This window comes from Cibotium barometz, chromosome 56 (genome assembly GCF_041138505.1).
Source record: "Cibotium barometz isolate CiBa-2024 chromosome 56, ASM4113850v1, whole genome shotgun sequence".
Classification (NCBI taxonomy): Eukaryota; Viridiplantae; Streptophyta; class Polypodiopsida; order Cyatheales; family Cibotiaceae; genus Cibotium; species Cibotium barometz.
Window position 1 is genome coordinate 4,682,772 of NC_141101.1, and position 20,083 is coordinate 4,702,854.

Consider the following 20,083-nt stretch of genomic DNA (forward strand, 5'->3'; position numbering starts at 1 on the left):
GTACTCTGATCCCAATGTAGGTGAGTGGCAGACCGCTGGCCCGAGGCGGAACCACCATCTGACTTCCACAGCAGATCGGCGCCGCCACACATGCCAGGCTGCCAAGACACAGGAGGATACGGTTTTATCAGAGAACCGTTATGAGCACTTATCTCAGCAGCCCCTTGATGGTGATGGGCCTCCCACGTACCCTCGAGGAACCCGCCACCAGTCCCCCTTTCTAGAGACTGTTGCCTCATCGTGATCCCGCTCCATGCATTCAGATTCCCACGAGGCTTTCTAACCCCAGAGACTTCGGCGGGCCGACCCCGGAGTCCCAACCTTCCCCTCCCTCACAGGCAAACCCTTCCTCCCCCGGCCACCCTCCTCAACCCTCGCTCCCCCGTTCCCACCTTCTGCTCCGGCTTTCCCCCCTCCGCTCCGACTTCATCGGGAACACCCCCCCCCTTCCACCTCACCGAAGCACTCATGCCGCCCTCCGGCCGCGCCTAACCCAAAGCAGATCGAATCAATAGTTCAGTCTGCGGTTTGATCCACTCTTTCACAGAGCCAACAGAGATGACTAACACTGCCTCTCCGGTGCAGGCTCTCCCTCCAAAGTTGCCACACCCCCCCCCCCCAACGTGCTCGGGCAACCTGTCGACTACAACTTCTTCCGATTCCTTCCCGTGAAGGAGCGGGTATTTTCAAGGCATGAGTGCAGCATCGGGGACGAATTGGAGTATGGAGTCGGTTTCTGCCACTATCCACAGCAGGCCATAGAGCTCTCACACCATTTGCATGATATGCATATCACCAATGTGCTCACTCACTTCTGGCCATTGGCACGGATGGAGTTGGGTGGCTCTGGCCACAGAGGTCCGGAAGGGGAGATGGTGTCCTCGAGCCTGGAGGTGATCCTTTTTGTATTTCTTCATGTTTGAGTGGCAACACCCCTTCCTCCCTACTACACATACTTGCACTGTGATAGGTGGAGCCAAGAGTATGTATATTCCAGGGCTCGAACTTACCCCCCCCCCCCCTCCCGCCTCACCGGAGCACTCCCACCACCCTCCGGCCGTGCCTGACCTGGAGCAAAGGTAGCAGGCTAGTTCAGTCCGCCGTTTGATCCATTGTTTCTTCACAGAGCCAGTGCTTTTGGCCCATCTAGGACACAGGGTGGAGTATGCTTCTCCGTCAGCGAGCAACTATTGCGCCTACAGTGGTATATTGTGCTTCATTCTAGCATGGTATACTGGGTTATTAGCAAACTCTTCATCATGAACCTCCATAGTGAGTAGTTGGGACCATCAAGTCGATCTATAGTTGTCTTGAACCCACCAAACCCAAAAAGATCAGTGGTGGCAGGTCCTCTTTGTGACATCCTCACAGTACGGGATTTCCCAAAGCTGGATAGGGTGTAAGGAACACAAAAGCCCCCCCTGGATGTGAGCTCTTGGGAAAGTAAGGGAAGAAGAGATGTATGAGAGTGTGCACACAAGGCACTGGGATATGACCGGATTTGAGGTGTGATAACCGAAGTATACCAAAAACAAGATGTATACTTGAGTGAGTAGAACAAAAGCTCGGAGATATGTGCACAAGAACTCGAGTGCATACGGATGCCTAAACCAAAAAGATATCTCTGAGAGAGCACCCCAAAACAAGAAACCGATACCTCAAAGTTTTGCCAATGATGACAGCTGATGGCGTGATGGCTCCCAGCAGCTCCTCCCTTTCCAGTGGTGGTTCCTCCCTTTCTGACTGCTCTTCTAGGTAGCACCCTCTCCAAGCAGGGTTGCAACTCTGATGGAGCAAGATGGCACTCAAGGCGGTTGCTCTAGGACTGAATTTATTCCCATATTAATCACTATCAATATTTAAAATATACTCATTTTCTATATTCGATAGGAAATATCACAAGCTCTTAATAATATGGCTGTGATCCGTCACCACATGCGATTATCTACACTTTAGGATCTTCCAGTTTGTAACTATTCAACCAATGAAAAAGGCTTCCCACAAGCATACTTTCGAACAAAAGTTGTCACACAAGTTGTGGAATCCAGTACCCGCTCCCTGAAGCAACCCAGGTTTGAGGGAACAGCATAGCCTAACTATCCCATGGATAATTGATTGAACCGAAGGATATAGCACCGTAAAGATTCATCATTGAAAATCTTAGTCGATACCATGAAAGTGGTCTCCCCAGAAAGTTATACAATATATCTCTGTAGTAGAGTTGATGGAGGGCGGGGCACGGTGTAGCATCAAATCTCAAAGGAAGATACTATATAAATGGATCCATATTGAGAATAGGATAGTTAGAAAGATTATTATTCTCTAGGAGTACGGAAAAGATTCTATTCGAGACAAATGGAATTAGCAAGCCCTTTCACTAACTATTTTCTTAGTTCCTTCACAAATCAGGAGTAACACTTTGCTTAAATGAACAAGTGCAATGTACGATTCAAGACATGCCACCTTTTTATTCATTCAAGTAACAACGTATAATGCAACTACGTATCGCACTAAGTATGCATGTCGGTTGGCCATTGGACGTAGGCCAACATTATGTTCGAGGTGTGGCCATCCCCAAAAGTCCAAGCATCATTGTCTTTGGGATTGCCCGAAGGCTCGGTAGGTTTGGCAGCGAATCCTCCGCATCTTTACTATAGACAGGGCCCCTTCCCGCACTATTGCATGGGGCACAATTGCTTGGGCCACTAAGGCCGAGTTTGTCATGGCATATGAGGAGGGTGGGGAACTAGCCCTTCAGGTCTCTCACCTTCGTATTTCTACAATGCTAGTCCCAGCTCCATCTATCGCTCACTGGTCTCCAAGTTCTTGCTAGAGACGGGAGACTTGCAACAGTATTGCTACATGGCACATCTAGAGAGCTCAATGCAGTGAAGCCATCAAATGCACCCTCACTCCGCTAGCGAAGTCCATCGAGCTTCTGGCTCGATATCATTCATACCTCCCATGGCCAGTGGGGGAAGCTTTAGGGTGGTTCAGACCGCATGCATAAGCATCGAGAAACCTTCCTGAGGATCTAGCAACCCGGTCCCTTTCTCACTCATAGTGGTGGTGAGCCCGCTTGGCACTATAGACCACCTATGTGGTTATTTCCCCCTCCCTCCATTGTATGAGATAGTCTTCTCCTCATAGAGTGGCCAGCCGGAGGAGAAGAGCATCCTTCACCCTCATTCTGTTCCTTGATTCTCACTCCATATATGGAGACTTAGCCTTGAGGCTGTTTTTCTTGGTAACTAATAGAAGGATCTTTTTCCCAAAAAAAAAAATGTATGCATCCGTAATGCATAGATGTTATGTATACACACATAGAATCTATGTATGTGTGCCGAGAACAAATACAATCTCGTATCTTGTCCATGAGTCAAAGTAGAGATCAAGGGTTGATAGTACGCAACGGACGACCGAAGTCTACCAATGGTCTCCAAAGTCTCTCCACATGCAACTACCGCTAAAACCATTGGTACCTCCAAATGAGGGTGATGATAAGACAAGGGCTACATTGGAGAGTCATAGACTCATCATGGTAACAACTCCTCCACTCACTTACTTTGAATCATAAAAACATGATTACAAAGCATAGAGATCTCATCCCGACATGCATACATAGATGAAAAGTGTATTCGTAGAGCTCTATTCACTCAAGAAATACTTAACAATTGTGAAGCAAGCTTCAAACACATGCCAAATTACTTCTAATCTATCCTAAGCAACTTGACGAGTGTGAAGCAAGGTTCTGATACATGCCAAATTACTTCTAGTATGTCATAACTAGAAAAAACAATTAACTTTTAAAAAAAATTAAAATGTATTAAACCAAATACAAGAGGAACTTTCAAGTAATATTTATTATTTTTCTATCATTATAAACAGACTTTGAATTTTAATTATTAACTAAAATTTATAGAAATTTATTAACTTAATAAAAAATCTAGAAAATAATTACCACTGGTCTAACAAATTATTTTTATAAATCCTTTTTTGAATTGTGTTGCCCGTTTTTTGCCACAGATTTGATATCAGCAGAGGGGTAAGGGGGAAGAGGGAAGGAAGGGGATATCCAACAATGTTGGTGGATTGTGGCTAGAAAACAATCCTCACTTCCATGTGAGGACTTCCATGTGGGAAGCGAAGCATTTTGAGGATCACAGACCATAATTTTTGCATTTAACAAACTATACTAGGAAAAGATGATAAGTTGCTAAGCATAATCATACCTCCTGAAGTTCCACAAGCTGCAAACCAGCTGAGCTTGTAAATTCTGCAACTCCTTTGAAATCCAACCATTTGTCCTTTCTGCCCCAAATCACAGATGTCTGTTTGCTCCATCTAGCATCTGATAAAGTTTTCCTCATGATGTCAATCGATCCCTGTGGCATGGTCCAGGATGCTTCATCTTATTTTAATATCTCATAAAAGCCATGCTAATGCTCCACAAACGCCAACATACATAAACTCAGCAACCTCCCTACGGGGAATGCACACTAGGGCTCACTTAGATATGCAATAGGCCCTTCAAATTGTGAACACATGAAATTGTTCTGAAACCAGATGGTTTCCTTGATCTACTAAGGCATGGCCCTTATGTCTATTCCTATACCCATTCCCATACAAAACACGGGGAGATGCACACACCAAAGCATAACTAACTTTCCTAACGATCTCACATGGTTCAGTTTAATGCATGCATAAATTGTAATGCTCACCAGCATGTGCAATCTAAGGATGTTTGAGGAACATGAAGTAAAACCTATCACATTCCTTCAAGAAGTCTGGTTCTAAGTATACAACACATTTTGAATACTATGAATTACTTGTCCATTTCTTGATCTCTTGTAGTAAGCCTTCTGCTTCCACCTGGCATGCATATACATTCAAATCTAAGGAAGCGTATAGTCAATTATACATCCACATCTGCAAAAAAGAATACATCTGTCTCTTAACACAAGCACAATATTTGGCATAATACTTATGCGCCATAAAACCATACGTGCTAATGTTAAAATATCCACATCTGATGCAAGCATCGATATGCCAGGAGCTGTATAGGCTCATACATGTACTTCATTCTTGAAAATTCTACGCTGGGACATACATATCTGTTGGGTATTTCGGAGTCTGTGTGTGTGTATCCATCATCTACATGTACCCCTATTTGTCTGTGTGAACAACCCTTATATGTGTGTGTGAACACTCACTTACACGAGTAAGTGCATTATAGCCAGTGTTTGTGTGTGTAGACATTGATATCATTAGTTTAGCTAAGTGTCACTAGAATGATGTCCCTCTCTTCAGTTTGTTACATCTCACTCTCTCTTTTCTATACACATCACCATGTATCAGTTTGAGCCTCCATAGCTGCTGGTCTGCTAACCCTAAGCCCCACAATATCGAGATGTTAAATTCCATATATGCTGAAATAAATATCTGGGTGCTGAAAACCATATTTACTTGAACAAATAATTGTAACAAGCATTCTTATGCTTTGCATATTCATGATAGCATAAGAACGCCTAGGGCATTGTATACTCTACCAAGTTGAAGAGAATCTTTTCCTTGCATAGGCAGAAGAGATCCTGATAATCTTGTGATTACACGACAATAACAAATTACTTTCCGACAAAGGGATAGTAAATTTGAAAGTCCCTTTTGGAGAGTTTCGTTTTAAAGATTGGGCACAAGGTTACATATAAGCACTGCTAAACATCCTAAAATGATCAAATAGAAACAAATATAAGTTTGTCTTACTTCCTACTTGTGTATATATGAAGCCTAAAGCCTCTATAAGCCAAGTCTCATGAGATGTAAATTAAAAAAGTTAGGGTCTTCAAAAAACCCCTTAAAAGGACACTTTTATGTCTTGTAACATTATCAAACTAGTTTTAGAATCCCACCCACTACCTCTTTCCTTGAAGAGGCCAGTGAAAACAATGTAAGATAGCAAGAGAGTTTAACAAAAGGCTTCTTAATTTTCCATGGAGTTAACAAAAGTACAGGGTCATGAGAGCATTGAAGATACGTTCATGCATATGTAAAACACAAGCAAACCATTTGGGAAGAGTACACCAATACTAGAAATTTCTTAAAACAGTGCAAAGCACTCAGCTATAGATTTTAATCCATTTCTGATCATGTATGGATTTAAGCCTAGAGCTCCCCTAGCATGGGTCTAGAGAAGGAAAGGGTACAAACACCTAAAGACTTTCTTGAGGATATGAACCAAATGGTTAAGTTGGCTCAAAACAGCATAAGGAAGGCTCAGTATAGAGAAAAAAGTTATGTAAACTCACATCTAAGAAGGGTAGAGTTTATTACAGATGAAAAAGTCACTTTAAAGGTATCCGATTCTTTACAAACCCTAAGAATCAAAAAGCTTCCTAAGCTATCTCCTAGGTATTCTAGTCCATTCAAAGGGCTTAGAAAGATAAGTGTAACTTGGTTGGAACACAATACTAATCAATACACTTACATACACCAAGATTTAATGGACAACATGCTCAATACAAGAAGTAATTTGCTAAATTGACAAGAGACGCACAATGAACCGGAACAGGGATTCTGTGAGGTACTTGCAGGACTCACAGGGTGAGGTTCCGATTGAGCCTGATAATGTGAGGGGTATTGCTTCAGAATTTTATCGGTCTTTGTTGACTACAGAGGTGCCCTCTCCTCAGAGAGATGTGGCATGGCAGAAATTTTGGGAGTGCATGCCCAGGCTCATTACAGATGCTATGTGTTCTTCCCTGGATGCCCCTTTCTCGAAGGATGAATTCCTTCACGCACTGCATGCTCTTTCCAGTGGTTCATGCCTAGGGGATGATGGTCTTTCTCCCGCCTTCTTTATTCTTTTTTGGGATCATATTGGAGATGCTATCACTGTTGCCCTTCAGGAAATGTGGTTGTAGGGTATGATGCCTCCATACCTCACGGAGGAGCTGATTCACCTTATCCCCAAGAGTGGGGCAAGACTGACATCAAGCAATGGAGGCCCATCACCCTCCTTGGATCTGCATATAAAATCTTAGCTAAAGCCTTTAGTATAAGGTTGCAGCCACTTCTCCAAAGGACTATCCATGATACCCAGAATGGTTTCCTCCAAGGAAGGAGTATATTTGATAACATTTTTTCTTTTTGGAAGCTGTCAAGTGGGCAAAGTCTAGTCAGCAGCCTCTTGCCATTCTTTTGCTTGATTTTGAAAAAGCTTATGACAGAGTGGATTGGGAATTTTTGGAGGGCACTATGGCACACATGGGGTTTTCCCAAAACTCGATCAGAGGGGTGTCTTGCCTATACAGGAGGCTCATAGCACTTTTTTAGCCTGTGGGGGGCGCGGTGAGCGTTTTCAGATTTCCCGTTCAGTGAGGCAGGGCTGTCCCCTCGCCCCCCTTTACTGTACCTCATTGTAGCTGAGGCTATGAGCAGGTTTCTGCGGCTTGCCCCTGGTGTTGTGGGTCTCAGGCTGCCTTTATGCATGGAGGAAGAGTTTTTGGACTCTGAGTTAGCAGATGATACGGCGTTGTTCCTTGAGGCTTCACATGCTTGTTTATGTTCATTCCGGACAGCCTTGGAGGCCTTTTGTTTGGCAGAAGGAGCTACTATCAATTGGCATAAGTTAGTTGGTTTTTGGATCAGTGATTCTCCTCTTGCAGATTGGGGTACAGATGTTGGTTTTCCTTGGATTGAGAGAGGATGATGCTCTGCCAAATACCTTGGTTGTCAGGTGGGCGTTGACATCTCCCCTGCACAACAGTTTGCTCCAGTGCTCTTAAGCATTAAAAGCAAACTTCACTGGAGTAGGAGGAAGCTCGACTTGGCCTCTAGAGCTTTGGTGGTTAACCAAGTTTTGCTAGCCACGACTTGGTTTATCGCTTCATGCTGGATTTTTCATAAGGGCTGCATTGGCCAGCTTCGTCGCCTTATTCGGAACTTTCTTTGGTCAGGGCTTGATGGAAATGCACACACTATGGCTAGAGTTGCTTGGGAAACCATTATCAGGCCTAAGAAGGAAGGGGGATTGAATATCATTGACCCTGAGGTGCAATGTAAGGCTTTGCTTTGTAAGCTGGTTCTTAGGGGCTTTCTTCCAGGCACTGAGCCGTGGAAGGACTTTCTCATGCAGCAGATCACGAAGTGTGTCCCTGTTTGCGGAGGTGACTGGACTCTCAGCTCACGCTTTATTTTTTCGGATGCAGTTCACCGCTCCCCTTCATCCCCCCTGGTTAGGTTCCTCCTATGGGCCTGGGAATGCCTAAGGAGTTTTTTGGTACACATCCCCCCGCGTTCAGCGGAGGAAGTTAACTGGCAGCCCATTCTGTGGAATGATTTGATCTTAGATGTGCATGGTAGGCCTCTTGGGGCAGCAATGCATATTCTTTGGGCTGGTTGGGAGACCCTATGCCCCACAGTGCTGGCTTAGAAGAGGTTTCAGAGCCTCACCGAGGTACAGAGATTAAATTTCACGCAGCATTTGAGAGGCTCTAACCGGAGGATTGTACAAATTGATGCAGCCATTCCCAACCACTGGATTACTGGATCTTTCTTGGAAGGTCGTCATCATTCTTGGTTTGGGGTTTTTTCTGGGACAGGTGTTCCTCTTCAGGTTATGGGTCTCCCCTTGCCTAGGGAGGAGGATGTACCGGTCTTTTTTTCTGTACAGGATGGATGGCAGCTGGAGAGATGTGAGGTGCAGGACCTTATTGAGGGCCCCCAGATTCGTCCAGTCAGAGTTGTTGGCAGGTTAGGGAAGCACGTCTTTGTTGACACCCACCCCCAGGGATGATCACAGAGAGTGTCAGCCTTTGGTTGTATGGTGGCTGCCCTATCAGACATTTGCATTGGGACCCCGGTGAGTGGGAGTGGAAGGATGCTTGTAACCCTTTGAAAAGCATGCCTTTTTTCAGTTATACGGTGCGGAATGCCAGACATCTTTTCTTGGGACACATTCAGAGTGTCCCTACTCTTAGACCCCATTGGAAATTTTACGGCATTTTGACTGACATTCTGAGGGTTTTTTGGCGGAGATTGTGGCATTCTTATAGGAAGATTGATAAATTTTCTGATAGGAAAAGGCTATTGGGATTACATTGAAGGTAAACATGAGAAGGCACCAGAGATACCGAAGATTAATTTAACTGCTGCAAATGTAAAAGAATACAAGGATTGGAATCAAGGAGCAAGGAAAGTCAGGTAATGGCTTTCTATTAGCATACAGGACACCATGATTGGGCATATACAAGATGCAAAGTCACCCAAGCAGACATGAGACACCTTGGTGAAGTTATATGAAACTAGCATCAAGGCACGAAAGATTCAGTTGAAGAATGAGCTTCATACTGGGGAGAAGAAAAACATGTCTGTGAATGATTATGCCTTGAAGATCAAGGACATTATGAAATCCCTTGCATCTATTGGTATTTCTGTTAATGATGATGATAAGGTGAAAGTATGTCTACATGGTCTCGGGCCACAATACAAGGCATTCAAGACGTCTATTCAGACTCGGGAGAATATTCCCAACTTTACAGATTTAGTGTCAATGCTGATCATTGAAGAAAAGAGTTTAGGTGAAGACCAGTCTTCACAAAACAAAGGCAATTCAAAGCAACATGCCTTCTACACAAGTGCAGGTAGAGGACGAGGTAGAGGTCGAGACCGTGGCCAAGGTGGTAGTTGAACAGATATCAAAATTATGGTCATCAACAACAGTCCCATGAATCACAACAGCAACACACAGGTGGAAGAGGCCAGTTTAGAGGCAGGGGGAGTCAAAGAGATCGTGGAAATTGGCAAAGATAACAAAATGATACACGAGGGTGTTTTTACTATGGCAAATGTAGACATGCGTAAGCAAATTGTTATAAGAAGCAAAATGACATGAGAAGTGAAAAAGTGCAACAAAATAATTATGCGTCCTCTAACCGAAGTAATGAGGACAATGAAAGATTGTTTGTTATGCAACATGTGCTTAATGTTATGTCGAAAAATAATGTATCTGCATGCAATGATGATGTATGGTATGTGGATTCAAGTGCTTCGAACCACATGACCAATAATGACAGGTGGTTCAAAAATATGAAAAATCTTGAAAAGCCAGGTTTTGTTGAAACAGGGGATGATACTACTTATCCAATTGTCCATGTTGGAAATGTGCCATTGTCTATGCAGAATGGTAAGGTGAAGTATCTTGCAGATGTACTTCACGTTCCAAATATTACAAAGAATCTGGTTTCTGCTGGCCAAATAATTGATCAGGGTTTGCAGGTGAAACCGGCCTCTGGTAGAAACCAAAGTGCAGTAGACTAGCAGTCACCCTTCCACTTGTAGTCCAGATATAAAAACAAATTTAATTGGAGCTAGAGTGCCCCAAAACTGTAATGAGAACGACACCTGTTGGCCCCAAAGCTTGGTGCCCCTTTCGGTATTTATTTATTCAAATTCAAAAAGATGTAAAGCTGAGTACAACAAAACCAGCCAGGAGAGTACACCTGTATGTCCAATCTGGCAGCCCACAAGACCTCTTAGCACAGAGGATTCACACACAGATCTGTGTCCCACAAAAGCAACACTCTGTGTTTCCCTCTGATCAGCCAAGACCATTCAGCAGGGCAGCCTTGAGCACACATCTGGCATATCCCATGTACATGGTTCCACAATTCAGCACAAACATACATCCACTGTCCAATCTCTGTTTCCACCCTTTCAATCTGCCATACCCCTCCTCTCACAAGAGGCCAGATAGCACAACTCTGCAGCAGACATAAGCCAACCAGCTTGTACTTTCCTCCTTGCAATCACTTGACTGATTCACCAACTAAGCTCTGAGAAAGCTTTGCCTGCAACTGGAGATGCACCGCCCACTACTGTTCAGGTCTGAACAGAACTGAAACTGGCTGTACCTGTCCGTACACCTGTACCAGATGTCATACAGCTGCCACGTGGATTGTACCTGCAGCTGTACCTGCCTGCAAAACAGAACTACAGCCGCCTGTACTCTGGTCGCCAACAGTAGAGCAACAGCCGCCTGAGCCAGCGCCGCCTGTACCTGTAGCAATACTTGCTGTCATACAGCTCTGTACGGCATGTCCTGTTCTGTACGGAAGATTCAGTATGCAGCCAAACACACAGCATGCACCTGCTTTCAGCCCCTGTCAGCGCCGCCTGTACCTGCAGCAGCCATACCCTGTACGGGCAGCCACGTGGACTATACCTGCAGCTGTACGGGCACTTCTGTACGGAAAACAGCAGTCAGCACTCTCTTCTATGCAGTCGAGCAGCCTTCCCCTCTTCTCCACGCTTGAGACTTGCACGTTTTTCCAAAAAAAAGCTAGAGAGAGAGATGATAGAGGCGTGTAACTCCAAAAGTGGAGTGGCCTCTCTCCAAAATTATCCTAGGCCCCCAACTTTAATAGTTATTAAAGTTCCCTAGGGGCCACTTAGGCCTAGGGACCACCCATGAATAAAACATTAAAATTCATTAATGTTTTGGTCCCCCTTCACACCTGAAGATGTCCACGCATCATTCTCTTTGTCCGGGCACCCCAAATGTGAATCATTTAATATTTTTGCTCAACAACCACCATGCCCACACTTGTGCTCTTCCATTTTCACAGGGTCATGACATACCCCCCTCTTGAAAAATGGCAAGCGTCCTCGATTGCATTCTGGTGATACAGCAAAATATCCAAAGTGAAATATACAATATGGCAAGATCAGCGTCCCAATCTCTCTAAGCCATGCACATGTAACATCATTCACTGCAAACCAATGGCGTAGTAGTAGTCCAAGTTGTATACCACTGTGAACCATACAGAACCACAACATCTAATGTGACTAGTACACATATATCATAGACGTCCCATAAACAGATGTACTGTCAGCCATCAGTACCTTCGGGTGAGATAAAAACTGCACCAAGCGACCTCTAGATGTCATCTGAGCCTGTTTGTATCAAGGGAGTGGAGGTGCTACCCCCCTCTTGAGCATCAGGCAATGCTCCAAACCCATGCTCTGCTGAACCTGAATGAGCCAAAAAAAGAGTTGTCTCCAACTCAAAGGCATCGAGATAAAGCTGCAAAACGTGAGGTGAATCTGTTTAGTCACCTTCCTCCATCCACTTCGCATCCATCGGTGAATAGTTCTTGAACTTCACAAGATAGCGACGGGAAACTTTACCTCATACCTTTCTTTCCTTATGTACCAGTATCTGCTCTGGAATAAGAACCTCATCAAGTTCCTCAACTTCCGGCTGAGCCTCATCTGATACATCCTCAGGCACATCCCCACGGAAAGGTCTAAGGAGACTCATGTGAAAAGCATTGTGAATCCTCCAGTGATCTGGTAGCTTCAAGCGATAGGCCACCTCACCAATCTTTTCCAATACCTGAAAAGGCCCATAATAACGCATGCTCAACTTAGGGAATAAGCGCTCTTTACCCTTCATCTTCTTGAGTCTAGCCTTTTCAAATCGCAAAAGAACCCAATCACCCAATGCAAACTCTAAAGCACGTCTGTGACGGTCTGCGGCTTTCTTTTGCTTTTGCTGAGTTTTCTAGAGTGCCAACTTAACTCTCCGATAAGCTTCATCCATGTTTTCCACATACTAATCAGCCTCAAAGATCTTATCCTTTGTGTGCAAAATGGGTGGTACCTTCTTCCCTCCTTCCACAATCTCAAAAGGCGCCTTGCCCGTCGAGGTATGGACAGTGTTGTTATATGCAAACTCCACCAAAGGAAGATACTTTTCCCATTGTTGCTTGTGCTCTGACACATAACACTAAAGAAGATCTAGCACTGTAGAGTTAGCCTCTTCCGATTGACCATCTGTTTGTGGATGAAATGAAGATGAAAACTTGAGAGTTGTACCCATGTTGTCAAACAATCCTCTCTAGAATAAACTCGTCATCCGTAGATCACGGTCACTAATGATAGACGTAGGCAAGCCATGATACTTGAAGATGTTCGCGATGAACAACTTCACCATATGATCCACTTTGATCGTCTTACGCAGGGGAATGAAATGAGCCTGCTTACTGAACCTGCATATGATAGTCCAAATGCCATCATTACCCGTTTGTGTCCATGGCAGATCAAATATAAAATCCATGGCAATGCTCTCCCAAGGTCTATCTGGAATAGGTAAAGGCTGTAATAACCCTGGTGTCTTTTGACGGTCAAACTTTACCTTCTGACAAACGATGCATTGCCTAACAAAGGCATCAACATCTCGTCTCAAGGTTGGCCAATAAAAGAAAGTCTCCATTGCTTTTACCGTGGCGTCAATACCTCTATGACCTGCATACGGTGGAGCATGACTTTCAATCATAACCTTGAGTCGCAATGGCCTGGTAACACACAGTCTGCCATGCATCAACAAAAACCCATCTCTGAGAGCATAGTGCTCATGCCGCTGACCCTCAGATATCTGATCATACAACCTTTCAAAGTCCTCTTCATGGGCATACTGCTCTTTCATTTCATCAAGCTCATGATGATAAGCAAGTGAAACTGCTGAGACCTGTGGCTTGCGTGACAAAGCATCTGCCACAACATTCTTTTTGCCTTCCACATGCACAATCTGGAAGTGAAACATAGACAAAAAGTTTGCCCATCGCATATGCTTCTCTGAAAGCTTAGTTTGCGTGAGGAAATAATGCAAGGTCTGATGATCTGTCTACACAGTGAAATCAGCCCCAAGCAAGTAGTGTTTCCATGTAGAAAGAGCGTGAATTACAGCCAACATCTCTTTCTCATAAACCTGTAAATGCTTCTCGGCATCTTGCAATATTCTACTCTCATAGGCTATCACATGTCCTTCCTGCATGAGAACTGCCCCAATGCTACTTCCACATGCATCACATTGGACAACAAAAGCCTTTCGGAGGTCCGATAACACCAATACTGGATCCGAAGTAAGCTTTTCTTTAAGCTTTTTAAAGGCTGTAATTTCCTGATCAGCCCATCTAAACGGAGTTGCCTTCTTTGTTAAGGCATGAAGGGGCGAAGCAATTTCAGCAAAATACCGTATGTACCGCCTGTAATAGGAACACAATCCCAAAAAGCTGCGTACATCATGCACGGTTCTCAAATCTGGCCAATTAAGAATTGCTTCCACCTTCGATGGATCCATACGGACTCCATGCTTAGACACAATATGCCCCAAGAAATGTATCTCTTGCAAGAAAAACTCACTCTTCTTGCCATTAATAACCAGCCTATGGTTCCTGAGTTCTGTAAACACAATGGCCAAATGTCTTCTATGCTCCTCCTCAGTTTGTGAATGCACAATCATATCATCAAAGAACGTGCCCACAAACGCTCTATGAGGCCTGAAAATCCTGTCCGTCATTCTGTTAAATGTGGCAGGTGCATTTGTCAAACCAAAGGGCATAACCAAAAACTCATACAACCCAAACATGGTTCGAAATGCTGTCTTATGTACATCCTCGGGTCTAATACGTATCTGATGATACCCGCTTTTCAAGTCAATCCGACTAAAAACTGTGGAGTCCTGTAAGCGGTCCAATATGTCATCGATCCTCGGAATGGGGAATCGATTCTTGATGGTATTCTTGTTCAGCGCCCTGTAGTCAATACACATGCGCCAAGAACCATCCTTCTTTTGTACTAAGAGTACAGGTGAGCAAAAGGGTGATGAGCTAGGTTGTATCAACCCTTTGTTCAACAGCTCCTGTACCTGACTCATAATTTCTTGTTGTTGGACTGCACTAACACGGTACGGCGGTCTATTTGGTGAGTACCACCAGGAATTAGATCAATGGCATGATCTTCTGGCGAGATCGAGCAATCCAGAGTCGTATGGGCTTACAAGTAGCTAAACTTAACCTTTGCAAGATTTGTATTCTCTCCATGTTTTTTCAAGCCGTCATCCGTGATGCCATCTCATAATGTTTGATATTTGATCTCTAGAATTCAGGAGATCTCTCAAATCATAGAGACGCGATGGGTGCCGCCCAATTCATGGAATAGCTGCCTTGGTTCATCCTCTGTACAGCAAGGATGATCAATCCAGACCTTTTGATGCTGCAAGACCACTACCTAGAGGTGGCCTACCCCGTAAAGGAGCATGCGGTGATCAACAAACAAATGGTGAGCTACATTCATAGCTTGGGGGTGTTTTTAGTAGAACCTCCTCTATGAAGGAAGAGGAGACCAAGGCTCCAGTTGATTGGTGGCTCACCTATGGATACAACGCGGTTAATCTCCAACAAATGGTCATTCGTGTCCTCTCTCAGGTAACTACTTGACATAAGCCATATGTGACAACGGCATGCTCCTTGCAAGTCATGACTCCTGCGTATTACTGTAAAACTTTTTGTAGGATTGTTCAGCTGGTGCGTGTAAGTGCAATTGGAGCGTGAACTCCTTGATTCACACAAGAATACACGAGTACACGTCAAATGACGCGCTTGGTCTATTGCCAAGAAAATCTCCATCTTGTACGGAATCTAAAGAAACTCGGCATCCTATGCAGGTAGCTATGATCCTTGCAAGGCTCGAGGTCACATTTGTCACTTGTGATCTAGATTCTATCATCTTGCATATCATGAATCCCCTTCTGGGTTGTCTTTGTTTTGTCTCTTCTTGCTACGTGGATCCCCTAGCATTGGAGCTACAGAAGGTGAGCTGCAAGCGAGGGTGAGAGACAAGCAGGAGGAGATCCTCCGGATGCTTCATAGAGAACTTGAGAGCATCGATCGGAGGGTTACACGGGCTCGATCTAGGGCCTACAACATTCAATCTGTTGAGGGTACTCCATGCCAAGGTCGGGTGGTCCAACCCCGTGCACTTGGCAGAGGTGTGGGACTCGACAAGGATGATGAGTAAGAGGATCTGCCACAGTATGTTTTCTAGGGAAGACAATTCAACTTAAGTCTATCCCTGATGTAAAAGCACCCGTCCATTTACTTATGACGGTGATCTTACAGTGTGAGCTTGACCTACACAAAGTCGTCACAAGCCATACCATCCCACATCCCAATAGACCATGTGCCGTGAATTAAACGCAAATGATTGATTTGATCTTCTCAAACATGGATTCTTGACATAGAGGGGGCTTACACACATCATAAGCAAGCCAAAACCCGGCACAAATGATGAGGTGGAGCATTAACTTCTAAGAAAAGCATATCCTTGCGAATCTCTGGCCACAAAAACCAATGAGAGTTTTCTTTTTTTCATGATTTTGTTCCTAAGATATGATGTCATGGTTCAATCCACTTGCAACCACCCCAGCTGGTGTTTCTAAGCACCCTCATAGAGATTTTATGGTCCCGTAGCTCTAGATCCTCCTCTCAGCTTGAGAGGACCGAGGTACAGTAAACAGAATTTGAAATACCACGAGTGCATAAGGTGTTAGCAATACTCAACATCCAAGGTGTGAAAAGTATCCATATATGCATTTTCACTCTCCTGGTATGTAACAGTGAGAAAACTAAATCGCCAATCAAGAAGCAAGCTGGAGAGAGTCACTTCATGAAAATATTGATCATTTATTGGAGGAAGACGCAACAAATCAAAAATCTATGGATGAGACGAAAAAGTTATATCAATCAAGGGGGAAGTCCTACTTTAATAGAAGCTTGGATATGTGCTCCTTTCCTACTTAAATAGAAGCTTTGTTCTTCATGAGGAGAAAAAGAAAAAACAAAAGTGATATTACTATGATGAAACTAATATGATGGAGTGTTTAAAACCAGATAAAACCTCAATGGGCGGTGTGTCTTTCTTGTAGGATGTTGTAAAGACAAAAAGGAAAGCTGAGCAATGGTTGACCAAACCTTTAACTCCTTTTTCAGCGCCTTACTTATGGCTGTGAGAGCAAATCCAGCAGAGCCTGACGTAAGGTAAGGCCTTCTGTAAACCATAGCATCTTCTTCGTCCAGAATATATGGCCCACATTCATTTAGTGGGTTTTCACCAGCTTTGAGAGGATCCTGCATTTTGGAATCATTTTACAAAGAAAAGAACAATCAGGCATCACTACAAGATACTAATTTAGTCTATCTTATTGATAGCATGACTCTAAAGCTATCATTGTGTAGGCATCTGGCATCTCTGCCCTTCTAGCTCAAGGGAAGATACGACTGTACATGTGCTTGTACCTGTGCCTGCACGTGTGGGGGGGACTGTTAAGATGTTATAGAATGACTTGAGCTTTTTGTCATAATTTCTATAATAGAATACCTGGGCAAAAATTTCACCAAGTAGGAAGTTGGAAAAAATCGACAACCCAGATGGTAGCTTTGCATGCTGCTCTGTGACCTTCAAATATCATACAGGTGGCAATGTCACAGTTACTTGACTGAAGGCTTAAAATATATGTCTGCATAATTTGGAATAAAGAGGCGTCCCTTAAGTTTTTCTCAATCAGAAAATGAAAGTCCAGTTTGACTGTAGTTTATCAATAAGGGAGTAGACATGGGGACAACATTCCCCTTGGAAAATGGAGAACTGCCACAGCAGCGACCTATTTTCCATGTGGGGAATGTGAAACCCAGGTGTCATTCCCTGATGCCATTGTCCGTCAGGAGAAAGATTAAATTAAGCATTTATGAAACACTCAAAGGGTCTATGAGATTAAGAATGAGTACGTATGATCCCGAATAACTAGATGTCAGAAACATGAAAAAAGAGAGCACTGGGCAGGATGGTGAGGGAAAGCACAGGGCAGCAGCTAACAGACTGACAAGTCAACTTTGCAGAAAGCAGATGGTTTCCTGACAACTTAGCATCTTAGAAATCAATCACAAAATGTCTGATGTGTACGAATCTCGTGCGTTTCCATTTAAAAAAAAGAAGACCAATCGGTGGAGATGCATCTTCCAACACCTAGAGAACAATGATGGAGGTAGACAAGCAGGAGACTAGACAATAGGGTAAAAATATTATTACAGAGCACATAGCTCCATACGTATGTGCAAACTTTAATCCCTTAACTGCATCCTTGAAAGTTTACAGATCAAAGCTACAACAATACTTACAGGAGGATTTAGAAGCACCAAGCAGTCTACCTTCTCCTGATTTCTGCTTGCAAATTCCAACACTACTGGTGCAGAAAATCCCTGCAAGGTTGTAACTAGCTAATCAACGTCTGGTTAATGCAACATATGCACTCTCTCTCTCTCTCTCTCTCTCTCTCTCTCTCTCTCTCTCAGTTCACTAAAAGAACAAATCTTGAGCACCTGGAAAGGACTATGAATTTACCTGACACACAACACTCAATCTTTCTAGACCAAGAGATTCTACCAAGCTTGCCAATGCATTTACATACTCTACGACATACAAGATCAAAAGTCAATTCCCCCACAAGGTGACAAGAGCTATGAGGCTCAGCAAGTTTTCAGTAGTATGTGGGTCTACATATTTGCCAAAAGAATCACAAAAACCTTTACATTTACAAGCACGCAAAAATATCTGACCTTTTGTTGTGTAATTGAAACCATAGTTCACTTGGGGCTTATCTGAAAATCCAAACCCTGGATGCAGCACAGCATTAAAACCAAGGAAATTGGATACAAGCTGAGAGATGCTGAAAATCGAAACCCTGGATGCAGCACAGCATTAAAACCAAGGAAATTTGGATACAAGCTGAGAGATGCTTTAAAAAATTATCTAAAGCTGGTGACTTTGTTTTTAACAACTCACACTTGTTTTTTAGGGTGCAGACATGGTAAGCACTGTTGGTGTCAGGGTATCAACTCAACGTTGGGTAAGGTAGTTCGTGAGGTAACCACCCAACCTATGCCATGACTTATGCCCAGGTTATTGAAGAAACACCAGAAAAGTAAGCTGCAGATTTCTGAAAACTCGCATGCACACACCTTTCCTCATTTCGATGACTTCTCTTTATTGCCCTCTCTGTTTCCCTTTTTCTTCCTTCGTTTGTTATCCTTGTTCCTTGCTCTCTCTAGCTGACTAGTAGGATTTTTCTTCATAAAGACCTCCATGGTCTTTATGTTATGTATTGTTAGGTCATTTGGTATTTTGTAGATGTTAATAAAAGTTTTCTTTTTCTTTCTTTCTTCAGCCTGTCAACCCTTTTAAACATTAGGTTCAGCCCTGCAGCCTGCCTAGCCATACAGCCCATCATCCAGCCTTCAGCTTGTCACTTAGTTGTGTAGCTTATTGCCCAGCTTGAAGCATCAACATTTTACATTCAGCTCTGCAGCCCACCCTGATGTACGTCAAGAACCTGCATAACTAGAAGCCTGGCTGTTGGCAATACCTGCTTCCCCAATTTCTCATTGCTAATGCGCCCGACTGCAGCCCCTTGTTTCTGTTTTGCACCAATTGCAGCCTGCGACCCCAATTTCCCCCAAATTTTCCTTGCCCATTCAGCCTGGTGACTGCAGCCTGTTTCTAGCTCATGGCACCCTATCTTATCATAAGATTTTACTCCTGCACCTTGGGATTTCCAGAGTTAAGGATGTCCTGTACCTTGTGACCAGCAGTATTTGGGTTGCAGTGCAATTGTTTAGGATTCTACAGTGCTTTTCTAAGTTCAGACAGATTGGATATGTGCAGCACAGCATAAAACTTCATTTTTACCATTTATACTACATCCACTTTCAAAACATAACCAAGAGCGATTTATTCTTTCCACTTTTACCATTTATAGAACTAGTTCCCCATCCACTTTGAAAACATAGCCAACGCATTTTTATTTTTATTTTTAAAACTGTGTTCTTTAAATTAACTAGGACTGTATTATAAAGATTTAAGGATTTTACAAGAAACATACATAAAACTCGGCATAAGCAAAAGGTGCTATAACCACAGAGGATCTACAATTGGACTATGATTGTGCAGCTATGACATGTTTGGGTCTTTAAACTTTAACAATCACAAGTTGGTGACTCATGACAAACCCCATGGAACACTCATGAAGTTGATTTTGAACTTTTAGCATACTGAGAACATGAAATTTACTAGCTGCATACCAAGCCAATCGAAGGCAACAACATGGAAGTCTGTTGATAACATAGGTATCACCTTGCGAAACGAGTAGGCCTGTAGACAGGCGAGGCCAACTTCAATTTATAAAACCAGT

General features: G+C 43.6%; 1 protein-coding gene across 5 annotated transcripts in view; it reads right to left on the reverse strand.

The window, feature by feature from the left end:
- LOC147606817 (alpha/beta-Hydrolases superfamily protein) overlaps positions 1 to 20,083 on the reverse strand; it is a 57,511-nt gene that overhangs the window by 1,689 nt on the left and 35,739 nt on the right. For 3 of the 5 annotated variants that reach the window (XM_086791111.1, XM_086791112.1, XM_086791110.1), the window contains exons 6-12: positions 19,974 to 20,043; positions 18,453 to 18,509; positions 18,238 to 18,305; positions 18,015 to 18,095; positions 17,218 to 17,295; positions 16,812 to 16,967; positions 4,233 to 4,385 (exon numbers count right to left, since the gene is read on the reverse strand). In XM_086791111.1, the coding sequence (XP_086647237.1) occupies positions 4,233 to 4,385; positions 16,812 to 16,967; positions 17,218 to 17,295; positions 18,015 to 18,095; positions 18,238 to 18,305; positions 18,453 to 18,509; positions 19,974 to 20,043 (663 nt within the window). Of the gene's footprint in view, positions 1 to 4,232; positions 4,386 to 4,721; positions 4,873 to 16,811; positions 16,968 to 17,217; positions 17,296 to 18,014; positions 18,096 to 18,237; positions 18,306 to 18,452; positions 18,510 to 19,973; positions 20,044 to 20,083 lie in introns of those variants that run through there. The other 2 variants (XR_015264839.1, XM_086791114.1) reach the window with 2 other exon arrangements.